General features: G+C 43.5%; 1 protein-coding gene across 1 annotated transcript in view; it reads left to right on the forward strand.

Moving 5' to 3' along the window:
* The window catches only part of LOC106548733 (connector enhancer of kinase suppressor of ras 2), a 217,428-nt gene that overhangs the window by 78,303 nt on the left and 121,892 nt on the right, over nucleotides 1-17,233 (forward strand). The window contains exon 8 of the mRNA XM_087727105.1: nucleotides 6,142-6,210. Within this exon, the coding sequence (XP_087583231.1) occupies nucleotides 6,142-6,210 (69 nt within the window). The remainder of the gene's footprint in view (nucleotides 1-6,141; nucleotides 6,211-17,233) is intronic.

Below are 17,233 nucleotides of genomic sequence, written 5' to 3' on the forward strand. Positions count from 1 at the left end.
ATGGTTGCAGGAATGGGTATGTCTAGTTTAATAGAAAGAAGAACTAGGGGAGATATGACAGCAGTCTTCCAATATCTCAGGGGTTGCCACAAAGAAGAGGGAGTCAAGCTAGTCTCCAAAGCACCTGAGGGCAGGACAAGAAGCAATGGGTGGAAACTAATCAAGGAGAGAAACAACTTAGAACTAAGGAGAAATTTCCTGACAGTGAGAATAATTAATCAGTGGGACAATTTGCCTCCAGAAGTTGTAAATGCTCCAACACTGGAAGTTTTCTTTAGAAGAGATTGGACAACCATTTATCTGAAATGGAATACAGTTTCCTGCCTCAGCAGGGGGTTGGACTAGAAGACCTCCAAGGTCCTTTCCAACTCTGTTGTTCTGTTCTGTTTTGCTCTACTAGTCTACTCTACTTCTTTCCTTTCCTTTTCTTTTCTTTTACAATGTATACCTCTGAGCAGGGAAGCGTTTTACAGCTAAGATATTATTTTATATTTACATTATAATTTATATTTACATTATTTTTAACAGACACATTGATCAGAAAGGTTGGGATTGGAAATCTTCCTCTTTTCCGCCTTCAAGGAAGGGTTTAAAATAATTGGGGAAGCTTCACACCCGGATTTTATCTGGGGCTGGCAAAATCAGAAGAAAATTGTGCAGCCTGCCACTCAATTTCAATTGCCTGGTTTCTGTTACATCTACAGCTACCCCAATGAATGCTTACTGCTCGGCATTAAAAGAAGATGGGCTTATATTTTATACCCAGAAAGGACGGAGAAGAGTAAATAAAATCTGCTTTACCTGAATTTTATTAAAGTGAAATGCTTTCTGGGTTCTTTGGTGTTCTCTTTCCCTGAGGCTCATTTTCCACGTGAGAGATGATCTAGGAAAGACTGGAATAAAATTATTCCAATTTAACAAGGCAGAATGGAAAAGGGAGTTAGCCTTTATTGGGTCTTTGATATAACCACGCTATTCCCTTTGGGGATACAAGCCTGGTTTGAGCTCCTTAGGAAACATACTGCAAACTCTTTAAGTGAAACAGAATAAAATGAAGACGGGGGAAAAATGGCTGTAACTAAGAGGAGGAGGAGGAGGAGGAGGAGGAGGAGGAGGAGGAGGAGGAGGAGGAGGAGGAGGAGGAGGAGGAGGAGGATAATGATGATGATTCTCTGAGAATGGAAGACAGATGATGGTCTGTTGATTGTGTCTCTGCAGATGTCTCCTAAATCTGCCTAGGATATGTTGCAACAGTTATTCCAGTAGAACAATAAAGCACACACGCTAATTTTATTGCGATATTTATATCACTTTATGTTCAGCACAAATGGGCATCCTCTCCCTCCCTTTCTCTTCCCCTTTATAATTGCGGAATCTCTTTAAAAGGAAAAATCTATTTTAAACTTTAGGAGAGAAAAGAACGGAGGATGGGTGGGTGGGTAGGGTTGTTTCCAATTATTCAAGGATAGGAAAGAAGGAAGGGCTGTGAGAAGGGTTGGAAGAGAGTAAATAAAGACAAATGGAGTGTTTACATTATTCAGAAGAGCAAGTGAGAAGAGACCTTTGGCAGCTTTCCTGGTGGAAAGCAGACTCCGTGGATTGGCAGGGCAGGGTTGGAGGAAGGTACGGCGTTAAGGCTCATTTCATTGAGGTTCTCCATGTCTCTGATTGCATTCACAAATGCTCCAAGCCTTAAAGTGCTTGGTTTAGTTTTGGCCAAGGCTGGGACACGAACCCGTGTTTGGTTTGGCATCTGGAGGAAAAATACTTTTGCTTTTAGCAATGAACAGACGGACGGACGGACGGATGGATAGATGCAGATGATAGATGATGATGATAGATATAGATAGATAGATAGATAGATAGATAGATAGATAGATAGATAGATAGATAGATAGATAGATGATAGATAGATAGATAGATATAGATGATAGTTGATAGACGATAGATGATAAAGAGGGAAAGAGAGAGAGATGGTGGTGGTGGTGATGGTGATGAAGATAGATTGATAGAAAGAGAGAGATATTGAAGATAGATTAGATAGATAGATAGATGATAGATAGATAGATAGATAGATAGATAGAGAGAGAGAGAGAGAGAGAGAGAGACAGAGACAGAGACAGAGACAGAGACAGAGACAGAGACAGAGACAGAGACAGAGACATGGATGGATGGATGGGTGGGTGGATGGATGGATGGTAGATAAATGAAACATAGATGAGAGAGAGAGATGAGAGAGGGGGGGGTGGATGGTAGATAGATGAGAGATGAGAGAGAGAGAGAGAGAAAGGGAGGGAGGGAGGGATGGTAGATAGGTGAGAGATTGATGAGAGAGAGAGATGAGAGATGATAGAAGATAGATAGATAGATAGATAGATAGATAGATAGATAGATAGATAGATAGATAGATAAATAGATAGATGATAGATAGATGGATGGATGGATGGATGGATAGATAGATAGATAGATAGATAGATAGATAGATATGGATGGATGATAGATAGGTGGATGATAGAGAGATGATAGATAGATAGATGATAGATAGATAGATAGATAGATAGATAGATAGATAGATAGATAGATAGATAGATAGATAGATAGATAGATAGATAGACAGACAGACAGACAGACAGACAGACAGACAGACAGACAGACAGACAGATAGACAGACAGACAAATCCTAGCTAGGAATTATGCCATGGTCTCCGAAGACGCCCAAAGGGCAGCTGGTTGGATGAGGCAATCTCAGGTTTAGCTGATAGTTACACCATAAGAAAGACATATGGATCTAACTAAAACGAATAAAAGAACCCTAAAAGCTATTTCCTTGAAAAGCACACCAATATCTCAGAAACTGTGCCTGCTGGACTTCAGATAAATTTATATATTTTCTGCAGCTTCTATAATTGCCCAATTCCCAACAACATCACGTTGCCGAGCGTTGTGCCTCTCTTCTCGGCAGTTGAGAAAACTGGAAAGAAATCAACTTCCCTTTGCTGCTGATCCCATTGTTCGCCTCGGCGGTTAGTTCTTGCGTATGCTTTGGGGGATGCTTTTAATTGAAATGTGAACCTAACAAAAACTTTTCCTCAAGTTGGGATTCTTTTGTGCAGTTTGGACGGTGTGGTGTTTTCCTTCCAAAGAATTCTTTTCTTTCTCTCTTCTTTTTTTAAAAAAGTTGGCGGCTTTTGAAGTGCGCTTGCACTGGGTTGCTAAAATGTTTGCGCTTTGTTCAGAGCTGGTGTGTGTTCAGCTTTTGTGCAGAGGGTTTCCTGACAGCCGAATAACATTTGGTACATTTCTCCAAATGTCCTCTTGGATCACCCCCTTCTCAAGTTGCAATGCATTATATCGTCGTCCCCAGAGCAAATAATATACAGCCAAAATTAATTGTCCTGCATGGTTCACCCACAATACCGCGAAGCCCTTATCTGCGCTGATATAAGCGCGGAGGGCAAATCCTCGCCGTCCGAAGCGCTAAGGAAAAAGGCGACCCTAGCGTGACGACATAACCGCGGAGGGCAAATCCGTGCCTTCCGAAGCACTCAGCACCCTAACCCTAACCCTAACCCTAAACCTAACCCTAACCCTAACCCTAACCCTAACCCTAACCCTAACCCTAACCCTAACCCTAAACCTAAACCTAAACCTAAACCTAAACCTAAACCTAACCTTAAACCTAACCTTAAACCCTAAACCTAACCCTAAAACAAACCCTAAACCTAACCCTAAACCAAACCCCTAAACCTAATCCTAACCCTTACCTTAATTTAAATCGGCTTTCTGCCGCCGCACTGTTTTAAAGTGCCCTTCTGTCGCCGTGCTGTTGTCGCCGCGGTGATGACGTTGCGGTGATGACGTCGCGGCTTTAGCGATGCGGTTTTGTCGCCGCTATTTTGACGAGCGCGGTTTTGTTGTGCCACGGTCCTGCATTGTGTTACAAGTGTTTTTTATCTGTAGAAAGTTACCACAAGTGGTGGGTTTTCACATTTTGTTACGATTAGTTTGCCCCACCTGTGCACGCCCGCTTAACATGCATATGCCCACTTTATGGGCACATGTGCCTCTTCCGCGTATGCGCCTGGCCTTCTGCACATGCGCTTTGCTCACATGCACACCTTCCATGCACGTGCCCTGCCTGAAAAATGTGCCTAAATAGGACAGTATAGAGCCAGTGCAGGTTGATTTTCCACAATTTCTGCTATCGCTTCGAACAAACCGGTTCAAACCGTCTGAATGCCACCTCTGTTTAGCACCCAGCCCTCTCCCAGAAGAATGAAATATTTTAGGGAAATATTAAAAAGGCAGAATATTATATTTTCCAAATAGAGAAACAGAGAAACATGTTTTCCTTAATTTCAAACAGCCCTCAACTTTCCCAATAGCCCTTAGCAGATGTTCCCAATAGCACCTTAGCAGATGAGATAAAGAGATAGACAGCTCTATTCATAGGCAAAGTAAATACTGCAGGCAGAAATCCATTCAAGGCAGGATATTTTGAAACTCCCTGCATCAAGGTTGGAACAAAGGCAGGATTAGCCCTCAGCCACAGTAGGAATTGCCCATGCCCCTTCATTGCATCAGCCCAAACTTTAACCAAACGAAGCTCAGACAAACACCTAGGATTTGTGCTTTGCCTATGGAGCCAGCTATGACCCCTACATGACCTCTATGTGGCCCCATGGCAGTCTGACAACAGCCAATAGAATACATGTTCTTGCACAGGAAGCTCAAGTGCAAAGCCCAAGAGAAGGTATTAAAACCCCTCACACTCAACTCCATGTGGTCAGCTGTCCAGGACCTCAAACCCATGTGTTTCTGCTTCCTCATTAAACCATCTTCCCAATCAGCCTCCAGCAGGGGTGGGTCCCTGGCAGTTCTAACCTCTTCTATAGAAGAGGTTCCACAAATCAACAGTGCCGTTTAGAATCGGTTCCAGTTCCCTCCCCCCGCCCATCCGCACATCATCAAGATGAAGAGCAAGAGGAGGAATTCTGGGAGTTGAAGTCCACAAGTCTTAAAGCTGTCAAGTTTGAACACCCCTGGGGTTTTTTTTCTAAAGGGCTAGGGGTGCAAGGGTCTTGTAACTTGACAGCTTTAAGACTTCCGTGCTTCAAATGCAAGAGTTTCTGAGCCAACATTTTGGTTGCTAAGCAAGAGTGTTGTTAAGTGAGTTTCACCACATTTTTTTACAAGTTGGCCTCACCCACCCAGTCACATGGCTGGCAAGCCACTCCCACAAAACAAGCCATACCTACAGAAGAGGTTCTAAAAAAATTTGAAACCCACCCCTGGCCTCCAGGCTCCATTTTGTCTCCAGTGCCTTTCTCCCAGTTTGGAATTGGACTTGGCTATTTCTTCCAACATACCTTTGAAGGTTTTTGCTCTAGAAGACAAAATCCTTTATTAAGGGCAAAAAAAGAGGGGAAGTGGACACAGCTAATCCTTGACTAACAAAAGTTCATTCAGTGACTATTCAAAGTTCCAACGGCACTGAAAAAAGCCCGACCTATGACCATTTTTCACACTTACAACCTGATACGTGGTCAGTATCCCCGTGATCAAAATTCAGACGCTTGGCAACTGGTTCATATTTATGACAGTTGCCGTGTCCCTGGTGTCATGGGTTCCCCTTTTGTGACCTTCTGACAAAGCCAAGGGGGGAATCAGATTCACTTCAGAAGCAGGTTCTTAGTTTAACATCTGCCGTGCTTCACTTAACTGTGGCAAGAAAGGTGGTTAAATGGGGCAAAGCTCCCTTAACAAACGTCTCACTTAACGACAGAAATCTGGGGCTCAATTGTCATCGTGAGTCAAGGACTACCTGCACTACAAATGCTTTTCACCTTTGAGGGTTTTTGCTACAGAAGACAAAATACTTTATGAAAGGGGGCAAAAAGAGGGGAGGGTAGATGTAGAGACAACACATATATAAAATACATACTTTTTTTAATAAGAGAAATTTGTTAAAAGAGGTGGCGTGGTAGCGGTTATGATCAGACCATTGAAGCCCAGGCAGTCCTCGACTTACAACACTCCATTTAGTGACCGTTTGACGTTACAACAGGGCTGAACAAAATGACTTGTGACCGGTTTTTCAGATTTCTTTTTGACTGGTTTTCAAATTTCTTTTGCCTTCAGTCTCCAGCAGATCAATGCAAGAAGATCCATGCAGGGGATGAGGTGATCCAGGTCAACCATCAAACGGTGGTGAGTAGACCTCTCAGAAAATACTACCCTGGTCATTTGTTTTAATCGCTTCCTTGGATTGAGAAGGATTAACATACCATGAGCCGTGGTGGCGCAGTGGTTAGAGTGCTGTGCTGCAGGCTGCTTCTGCTGACTGCTGGTTGCCTGCAATTTGGCAGTTCGAATCTTACCAGGCTCAAGGTTGACTCAGCCTGCCATCCTTCCAAGGTGGATAAAATGAGGACCCAGATTGTTTGGGGGCAAAATACTGACTCTGTAAACCGCTTAGAGAGGACTGTAAAGCACTGTGAAGTGGTATATAAGTCTAAATCCTTCCTGCCTGCCTGCCTGCCCGCCTTCCTTCCCTCCCTTCCAGTGGTTAGAATGCAGTATTGCAGGCTAACTCTGCCCATTGCCAGCAGTTTAATCCTGACCAGCTCCAGGTTGACTCAGCCTTCCATCCTTCCAAGGTTGGTCAAATGAGGACCCAGATTGTTAGGGGTGAAATGCTGACTCTGTAAACCACTTAGAGAGGGCTGCAAAGCACTGTGAAGTAGTATATAAGTCTAAGGGCTGTTGTTACCACCTATGGCATTTAACATCTTTATGTATCATTTTCATTGTGAATTGGTTTGAACAGATGCCTGCGTAAGAGAAGTTGAAATGTTTCCTCTCTTATCCTGGTAGGATAAATGTACTGGGTTGGGCCAAGACTTCACCATGCTTATATTTGTTCCACTGAGACCAAGGAGACCTTGGACTGGACACTGTTCACTTATTCCACTGCTTCCAAAAGGTCAATACTGACCTTTTTATGTTGGTATAACTGGTATAGTGTTCATATAGGGGTGATGGATGGTTAAAGGTGCTGAGCTTCTCAGTTGGAAAGTTGATAGCCCAGGTTCGAGACCCAAGCACCCCACAATGGGGGGGAGCTCCCGTTCTTTGCTCCTGCCCACCTAGTAGTTCGAAAGCATGCAAATCAGAGTATTTTACTGGTATTCTGCCAGTTAGGACCAATTCACCCGAACCGGTAGCGGAAATCTCAGGTGGCCCCGCCCACCTGCCCTGGCTCTACGGCATCCTATTTGGCCCTTTTTTAGGCAAAAGTGCATGTGCGGAAAGCTGAGTGCATGTGCACATGTGGCACATGCAAGCGAAGCATATGAGAATGCACGAGCACGCTCACATTTGCAAACTGGTAGGGAAGGTAAGTGAATACCACCCCTGAGGCAAATGCGAGTAGATAAATAGGTACCACTTCCGTACCGTAAGGTAACATGTGCCTTCGGCATATAGTCATGCTGGCTGCATGACCAGAATATTAACTATTCTATTTATTGCTTTATTGTTCAGAGATTTTATTATGGATTTGAATTTGGACTGCTTCTTTAGGCTGGGTTGCCTAAAGCAGTGGTCCCCAACCTTTTTATCGCCGCGGACCAGTCAGCCTTTGATAAATTTACCGTGGCCCGCTGAGCGCGCGCAGGGGCGTGCAGGGCTCTCTTCCCTGGAGCCTTTGCGCACGGCCCAGGAGCTTTTGCGCACGGCCCAGGAGCCTTTGCGCTGCAGCCTGGTCCTTCGCCTCCCCCCCCCCCCCGGAGAAAGCCGGTCCGGAGAAAGCCAGTCCCCGCGCCTCTCCCTCCCACACGCGCCACCTCCGAGCGTCACAGCCCCACCAGCCCCGCATAGAGCGAGCGAGCAGCTCAAGGTCACCTCCAGACAGCGGCAGTGGCCCCTTCCAGAAAAACCTGCAGCAAAGGCGCCAGTTAACCACCACCTGCTTACCAGGGTTGGCTGCCTCGGGCGCTTGGGCAAAAGTGGCCCCGAGGAGGCAGACGCGCACAGCTGACGCGCGTCTTTCCGAGCTCCACAAAAAAACCCAACGGCCCCCTTTCGGTGCGGGCTGGAAGCCAGGCGGGAAGTTCCCGTTCTCTTACCTGGGCTGTGACGACTATTGGGGAAGTGTGCAGCACCTCAGAAGTAAAGCTGACGCCGCTGACGCCGTTCCTTGGAAGCGACGGAGCGGCTGAGGCAGGAAGGCGCGCGGCGGTGGCAGCTGTTCAGCCAGCCGCCTCGCAGGAGAAGAGCCGCTCTTGGGTTTCGCAGGGGGCGGCGGTGGCAGCGGTACCAGCAGCACCCGGGGATTCCACCAGCGCGCGCGGACCTTTGGGCAGCTGTTCATGTCCCCCGGCCGCTGCGCGGCCCGGTGCCAGGTACTCCACGGCCCATCTATCTATCTATCTATCTATCTATCATCATCATCATCATCATCATCATCATCTATCTATATCATCTATCTATCTATATCTATCTTTCTATATCATCATCTATCTATCTATATCATCTATCTATCTATATCTATCTTTCTATATCATATCATATCTATCTATCTATCTATCTATCTATCTATATCTTTCTATGTCATATCTATCTATCTATCTATCTATCTATCTATCTATCTATCTATCTATCTTTCTATATTCTATCTATCTATCTATCTATCTATCTATCTATCTATCTATCTATCTATCTATCTATCACATTTTGGGACCGCCCACCTCCCGCACATAATATGCTGGTCTTCCATTTGGCCCCCATATTCCCTTTTCAGGAATGACTATAATTGATCATTGTATTGCAGTGAATTTCAGAAATTATTTTTTTAATATAAAAGGATCAGCAAATACACTTCTTGCCTGAGTTGATTTGGGGTGTGCATTCATAAACTGGTTACATCATCTCCCTCCTTCCCCTTTGTAACTTATCAAGATTAGGAACAAGAAATACGCACTCTTTGGAAACAGCTTTGCAAAGCATATTTTGTTGTAAGCCTTTTTTGCTCTAAAACATGCGCTTTTCCCCCTCCTAATTGCCCTTTAAACCCAACTGAGTGACAATCAAAGAACGGCTTACAGAGAAACACGTGCAGTTTCACAATGAGCGAAGAACAAACTAATGAAGAGCATCCGTGTCATTCTAATTATGAAAGAAACGGAGATTCAGAGGCAAATCTCAATTCATTTCCCTTGTGTTCCTCATTCAGCTGAGAATACGAGATGGAGCAACGAGACTTCCTGCATTTGTGTTTGAATGGACATAATATCCTTGGTGTTGGCCAAGGGCATCTTCGCCCCAGATAAAACGAACAAGTGCCCTACAATCACTCACATTTCAGTAGCCTTCATACTGAGTAAGACAAATCACCATCAGGAAGCTGGTTGCTATGCAACTCTACATGACAGTGTGCGACAGACATCTATCCAAGTTGGTGAGACATTTCTCCAAAATGACGTCTCAAGAAGATGAGTTTAATCTTCTTTGTAGAGGGGCAATATACTATATCTTTAGATGATATGGGATTCTCGCCTGAGTCTTATTTACAATCTTCATCTGTCTTGCATCCGTGTGCGCAACAGGGATGTGTGTCAATTCTATTTAATTACAGGTTGAATTCAGTAACTGTTAGAAAATAGAGCTTTGGTTGAAACGGATTTTCGAAGAAAGCTTGGTTCATATCTGAGCCATTCATTTAAGGTAGAGGTCAGCAACTTTAAACACTCAAAGAGCCATTTGGATCCCTTTCCCACAGAAAAGAAAAGACCGGGAGCCACAAAATCTCATGGGGGTCGAAAAGCTCAATAAATCACATGTGTCGCACATTGGTGGTTGGACACATATTTTGAATGACAGGGAGTCACATCAGAGGGATGAAAGAGCCACATGTGGCTCCAAAGGTGCAGGTTGCCGATCCCCGATTTAAGGGGATATAGGCCACGCCACACCAACATCTATTGCCTGATTTACTTTTGACCCAACATCTTTAACATTTAATCAGGAAAAACCTCTGATTGATTATATAACTGCTTGTTTCTGCAGGTAAAAACAGTTGGTGGGAAAATCAAAGCTTTTCTATTCAAACGCCAAATATCAAGTTTGTCCCGATAATCCATTTGAGTACTTAATTTGCTTCTCAGAATGACTGAATACTTGGGCATTGAAAGAGAGCTTTCACTACCTTTGGTGATAACCAGATGCTCACTGTCATTTCCTGGATAAATCAAATTATTTTTTTACCATTTTGTTTTTCAAATGAGAACTCCTTGAATGCGATCAAGATTTCAACCAGAGAAGATTTTACACATACCAGTGTCCAAATCACCATATCTGAACTCAACTCCAAATGTTTATTCCAATGAATCTGTAGTCCTCTTACCAATAATTATCAGCCCAAGACATTCAGACATGGTTGTGTATTGATGAGTCAAACCACACATTTCTCCCTCTTCTGATAACACAACATGAATGTTATCAGTCACAGCAATGTACTGTAATTATGTACTGTGTTAGCTACTGTAGTAGAACCAGTAGGAATGCAATAGGAATTGAGATTAGAAGCATCTGCTTTATATACAGATTACAGATTAACAGAGTTGGAAGGGACCTTGTATGTCATCTAGTCCAAACCCCTGCCAAGCACCATTTTTGACAAATGGCATCCAATCTCTTCTTGAAAGCCTCCAGTGATGAAGCTCCCACAACTTCTGAAGGAAATTTCTGTTCCATTGGTTGATTGCTCTCACTGTCAGAAAGTTCCTCCTTATTTCCAAATTGAATCTCTCCTTGTGCAGTTTCCATCCATTATTCCTTCTCTGGCCTTCAGGTGCTTTGGAAAACAGCTTGATCCACTCTCCTCTCTGTGGCAGCCCCTCAAATATTGGAAGACTGCTATCCTGTCTCCCCTGGTCCTTCTCTTCACTAGATTAGCCATGCCCAGTTCCTGCAACCATTCATTGTATATTTTAGCTTCCAGTGCCCTAATCATCTTTGTTGCTCTTCTCTGCACTCTTTCTAGAGTCTCAACATCTTTTTATAGTGTGGTGACCAAAATTGGATGCCGTATTCTAGGTGTAGACTGACTAAGGCTTTATAGAGTGGTATTAGTATCTTACTTGATCTTGATTGTATCCTCTGTTAATGAAATTTAGGATTGCATTGGCTTTTTTGGCTGCCGCCACACACTGCTGGCTCATATTTAACTGGTTGTTCATTAAGACTCCAAGATCCCTCTCACAGTCACTGCTCTTAAGCCTGGTTTCACCCAGTTTATATGTGTACCTTTGATTTTTCTTGCCTAAGTGTAGGACTTTACTTTCCTCTACATTTGAGGTATCTAACACCAAATATGTTGTTGCTGTTCACACAATACATTTGACAAGGTAAAGATCTAGCAGAAGTATCCATACAGCATTAACATTGTTGAGTGTTAACTTTAGTTAGGGTATAAACCAAGCCTCTTTAGTTTGCTTATGGTTCAGTGTCTAAAGGTCCATCCCTTTTTTGTGGTTATTAGAACAATTCTAAGGCTCATAAATGGACAAATTAGCTTTTAGCTGTATGATTCATACTTATGACCGTGCAGTGTTCCAAGGTAATGTGATCCCCTTTTGCAACCTTTTGACATGCAAAATCAATGGGGAAGTCAGATTCATTCAACAGCTGTGTGGCACTAAGTTATCAACTGTGATGATTCACTTAACCACTGTGGCAAGAAAGCTTGAGAAATGGGGCAAAACTCACTTAACAAATGTCTCACTTAACAACAGACATTTTGGGCTCAATTATGGTCATAGGTTGAGGACTATCTTTACAGAAAAAGCCACAATAAAACTCCTTTTTTATAACCCTATAATTCCTTAATTTGGAGTAGAGGCAGGACGACTGGATGGAGTTGAGCATTTATTGGCTGGATGCCCTTCCTGATGCCTATGCAGAGTTCACAGCAGATTTTTTTTTCTTTGCACTCTAAGGGAGAAAAATCTGCTGCTACCTAGGATTGAACCCTCAATCTTCTGAGTGGGACACCAGTATCTTCACCACTAGGCCACCATGCAGCTCTAGGAAGCCATAATTTCAGATGAAAAAATAAAATCTCCTGAATGCTTTCTGAATTAACAGAGCACATTTTCATATTCCAGGTGAACAAAAGGCCATTGTCAGCAGCAAACTTTCAGTTATGGAAATTTGCTTCTTTAAATAGTTGCCAACTATTTAGCTTAATAATGGTAACATTGTCAAATTGATGCAAAGAAGCTGTTAGAGGTAAGGAGTGATAACAACTGCTGAAAGATCGCTAGTTTGAATGTATTTATATATACTGCATAAACTTTTATTAAAGAATATTTTAAAAGTCAAAGTCATGCAGACTTTGAAACAGAAAAGTAAGGAAAGCAAAATAGTAAGTGGGAAAAAGAGGAGAAAGGGGGAAAGGAGAAAATAGGGAAGGGGAGGGAAAGGAAGGATAGGAAAGGCAGAGAAGGGAAGGGAAAGAAAAGGAAAGGCTTCTAATCTTAAATTACAAGTACATTTCTTACATTCTCTAAGATTATGATGTATTTCCTTCTTTTCTTAGTCTACCCTTTCTAATCACAAGTTCTTTTTTTCTCTTTTTTCCCAGCCAAAAGTCCATAAAAGATTTTCAATCACTTCATAAATGTATCTGGAAATTTTGAATTTAGGGACCTGAACATCCTGATTTAACACACACAAAGACCCTCACCCTACTAGAAAACATCTGTATTCTCAGATGCTACTTTAATAATTCTTAGATCTTTAGTTCAAGCTGGAAATATACGCCTGCTTTTCCTCCTCCTCTGATTCGGCTGCTGGAGGGGCCGGTGTGGCCGACAGGCCACAACAGAAAACTATGTGACTTATAAGTCCACTTTGTGTTGAGGAATCATCTAAGTCCTATTTTCATGAAGAAGCTTTGTAACATCAAGGTGCATGGCAGGGGAAGGATACTGCAAAATCCCCATTCCCTCCCAATCAGCTGGTACTTAGGAGGCAGAGAATAGATGGGGCGGGGCCAGCCAGAGATGGTATTTGCCGGTTCTCCAAACTACTCAAAATTTCCACTGCTAGTTCTTCAGAACCTGTCAGAACCTGCTGGATTTCCCCACCAACACCACCCGGTGCTACCATGTCTTAACTTTGATGGTGGCTATTGAAATGACTCCTTTAGAAGGCAGCGCTGGTATTCATGGTGTCTCCAATTTTCCATCCTCTGTCAAGAATTCCAGTCCATCATGACGTCGTCTTTCTATTTTTTGCCCCAATACAATACTCAACAAATCTCATCAATAATATTTTAAGAGCTTTCCATTTCAGTCTACTGACACTTGGGAGCGGATGGCCTCAATTATATATATTTTTAGTTTTTAATGACTCCTTCATTAAGGCTTCCTCTTCAAGCCATTTATCTTTGGGGGCATTAATTATTTAACATTCTCCGACAAGAAGGAGCTTCGTGAAATTGGCCAAGGCTCTCGGTTTTTCACATTTCTCTCCGGTTTTTCATAAAGTGCAGCTGGTTCTCCAGGTTGTGATTAAATGTCAGGAGGATGAGACTGTCATTTTTTTTTCCAGGACCCTAACTTAAAGGCAGAGATGAGAGGGAAATCATTTAGAAATAAAACCCCAAATTCGTTTATAGCCAGAACCATTTTCTAGGTTAAAAAGAAATCATCTTGGAAATGATTGGGTTTATGCCTGGAGGAAAGGAACAGAACTTATGCGAGCAAAGTCAGTATTGATAATTGTGTGGGACTCTAAGTCAGAATCCAGTATGATTTTCTCCCCGGTAAAATATATTTCTAAATCCAATTCTAAATGAGGTTAAATCCATCACCAAAGGACTGGATGTAAACTGTGCACTGCAGACCATTCCGTTTCTTGTCAATAATCATTTAGAAAGAGCAAGCTTTGTTTGCATCTGTGTTTGTTTGTTTTTTTCACTTGTTTTAAACTACACTTATCTGGGAACAGGGCTAGGCATTCTCCTCCTTCCTTGTATCACTTTGACAGGGCAGTTTTTCACCCCCATCTGGTCTTCTTTTCTAAGGAATTTTCCCACCAAATAAAATCTGTCTGACTGGAAGGAAGAATTGCACTTGTTTTATTTTATTTTAAAAAAATTTTTAAAGATAAAGAGACAAGGATTTCCTCCAGCTTTCTTTAACCTTTAAAAAAAAATCTCACTGCACGTACAGCATGGCTGGGCTATTTTCAGTGCCTTCTTCTCTACTTTTGTAGTTCCTAAAATGACCATAGAGATAGAACATAGATTAATGGGGTTGGAAGGGATCTTGGAGGTCTTCCAGTCCAATCCCCTGCTCGAGCAGGAAATTCTATACCAGGGATCCCCAAACCCCAGGCCGTGGCCTCCTTACTGGGCCATGGCCTGTTCTGAACCTGGCAATACGAGCCTCTGGCTGGCACATGTGCTCGACTTGTGCAAGAAGCAGACCAGCTTGCGCACACGTGTGCATGTGCCAGGCCACAACTTGCACAACCAGTTCCCCTCTTTCTCCCACTCCAGACAAATGGCTGTCCAGCTGCTTCTTGAAAAACCTCCAGTGCGGCGGTGAGTCCTCCAGGATTGGGCGGTCTATAAATCTAATAAATTGAATTGAATTGAATTGAATTCCTGACGGCGGTACTGGCAGTTCACTTCACATGCGCTTTGCACAGAACATTATAAAATGAGTAAAAAACATGCCAGCAATGGCATGGGCAACCAGGGAACTGGTTCTGGGGCGTGGCCAGCCTGCTGTCCCTACCAGTTCGGCAACCCAGTCTCAATTTCCACTACCGGTTCGCCCGAACTGGTGCAAGCCAGTAGCAACCCACCTCTGCTCCAGTGAAGACTACGTGGACAATACTGACATGGGGAACCGGTATTAAACAAGGTTGGGGTTACATATCGTGCTAAACCAAGGTTTCTTTTCAATTTGATGGTCAGAATGTATAACAATGGCCTTCTTTACATCTCACCTTAAGGCATGATTTTACAAATGACTTAGTTCAGGGGTGTCAAACTCAAGGCCTGAAGGCAGGATCCAGCCTGCAGGGTACTTAGATCTGGCCCATGGGGCCAGCCTGGAAACAGTGAAGGACTGGCCCACGGTACCTTGCCAGCAAAAAGGGAGGTAGCAAAAGATTGCAGGAGGCTGCAGGAGGCAGGAGGCTGTTGCAGCCAAAAACGGAACTCGGGAGCTTGTTTTCACTGGCAGAGTGCTTGGGACACCACACCCCGACACGAGTGACATCAAGCTGGCCATCAAGCTGGCGACACCCCGACACGAGTGACATCAAGCTGGCCATGCCCCCCTGCACACCTCCTCCCCAAGGTTAAACCCCAACCCTGATGCAGCCCTCAATTAAATCGAGTTTGACACCCCTGGCTTAGTTCATCCATCATGATAAATCCAAAATAAGCAAGCTACCTTCTGACTTAACACCAAGTGTGAATCCACTAATGTCGTTTAACTTCTGTAGCAGTTGCTATGCCACGAGATTAAGAGAAAGCTTAGTCATTATTGATTTATTTAAAACTGACAAGAATTAAATAGGAAGCCAGGGATACAACTTCCTTTCCTTAAGTTCTCCAGGGTGATTATTTTCTCAGTATTGGCAAGATTGTTATGATCAAGCAATACAACATTCATCTGCTAATAATGAGGTCATGGTACATGCTTGAATAGTCTAAACTGATCCTAGCCGGCTGTAATTTTTCATGTAATGTAGAAGATTTGCATCGGGAGGACCTCTAAGTGTAAATACAGAGAGAGAAAATAGAGATGGGGTAAAAAAATAATCTCGAATTCCAGGAAATTCCATGAAAGGCTAAGGATGCTTGGCTAAGCAGAAAAATGAGGAAGGAAATACAATGGCAGCCCATCTAAATACTAATCAGGGCTGGTCCTGAGTGGTAGCATTCCTGCTGAACCTTGCAAGTAACTACAGGTAGTTACTTGCAACAGTTTATTAAGTGACTGTTCAAGGTTACAACGGCACTGATAAACATGTCTTATGACCGATTCTCACACTTACAGCAGTTGTAGTATCCCCATGGTCAGGTGATCAAAATTCAGACAGTAGGCAACTGTCCCATATTTATGATGGTTGCAGCATCCCGGGATCACATGATCCCCCTGTGCAACCATCTGAGAAGCAAAGTCCATGGGGAAGACACTTAACAACCATGTTACTGATTTGAAAAAGTGCAGTGATTCATTTGACAACTGTGGCAAGATAGGTTGTAAAACGGGGGGTATTCATTTAACAACGGTCTTGCTTGGCAGCAAACGTTGGGCTCAATCATGGTCGTAAGTTTGAGGATGGCCTGAAAAAGAGAATGATCATGGAGAGGTTGCGTTTGGCTTGACAGGATCCCAGAGTGGATTTGGAAGTCACACTAAGTATCAGGGTTCCAAGGAACACCCCCAACAAAAGAAGACTCTGAGTTCTTGAGTTTCCTCAAAGTTCCACTTTGTTAGAGGTGTCATATTGGCACATCTGGGAAAACCCGAATCTGAAAGCTTATTGCTTTTCCTCACCCAAATGAAACTCCAAGTCCCTGCCCAGCACCCACATGTCCATCATATGGGCCAATCAAGCACCGTCCCAACTGGAGATGCCTCCCAGTCACACCATCGCAGCTGCAGAGCAAGACGTCTTTGACTCTCTGAGAAAGGAATGTTATTTAGACTATATATCTCCCATACGCCATATCATCCCCCCCCCCGCCCCAGTTTCCCACAGCAGAAAAATGTGGCAGGCCTGAAGGCCCGATGCAAACAATGGCTTCCAGGCCTGACGCTAAGAAGCTATTGCTTCCTTCATCCTGTGTCTTCCCACACTCATCCACTTGAACTCTTTAGTGGTTCTTCTATAAATGCCCCGTGCAATAGTAATAGGGCGGGGGGAATACTCTTTTTTGCTTGTTTTATTTATATGTTCCAACTGTTCGCTTGAGGCTCTTTCAAAACATTGTTTAAACTGTTGGAAGAAACGTCCTTCTGGGGTTCAGTTTCAAGTGGGGAAAAAGACACTGGAAACATGGAGGCTGCTTGGAAAGATGGTTTAATAGAGGACAGGATCACATGGCTTGAGCTCCTGAACAGAAAAAGGACTGAGAACCTGAGAGTCCCTGGGTTTTATGCCCTCACTGGGGGACAACCCAGAGCTTCCCGTTCCTGTG

This window comes from Thamnophis sirtalis, unplaced genomic scaffold (assembly GCF_051295495.1).
Source record: "Thamnophis sirtalis isolate CommonGarterSnake01/CBP01778 unplaced genomic scaffold, rThaSir2_p1.2 scaffold_13, whole genome shotgun sequence".
Lineage (NCBI taxonomy): Eukaryota > Metazoa > Chordata > Lepidosauria > Squamata > Natricidae > Thamnophis > Thamnophis sirtalis.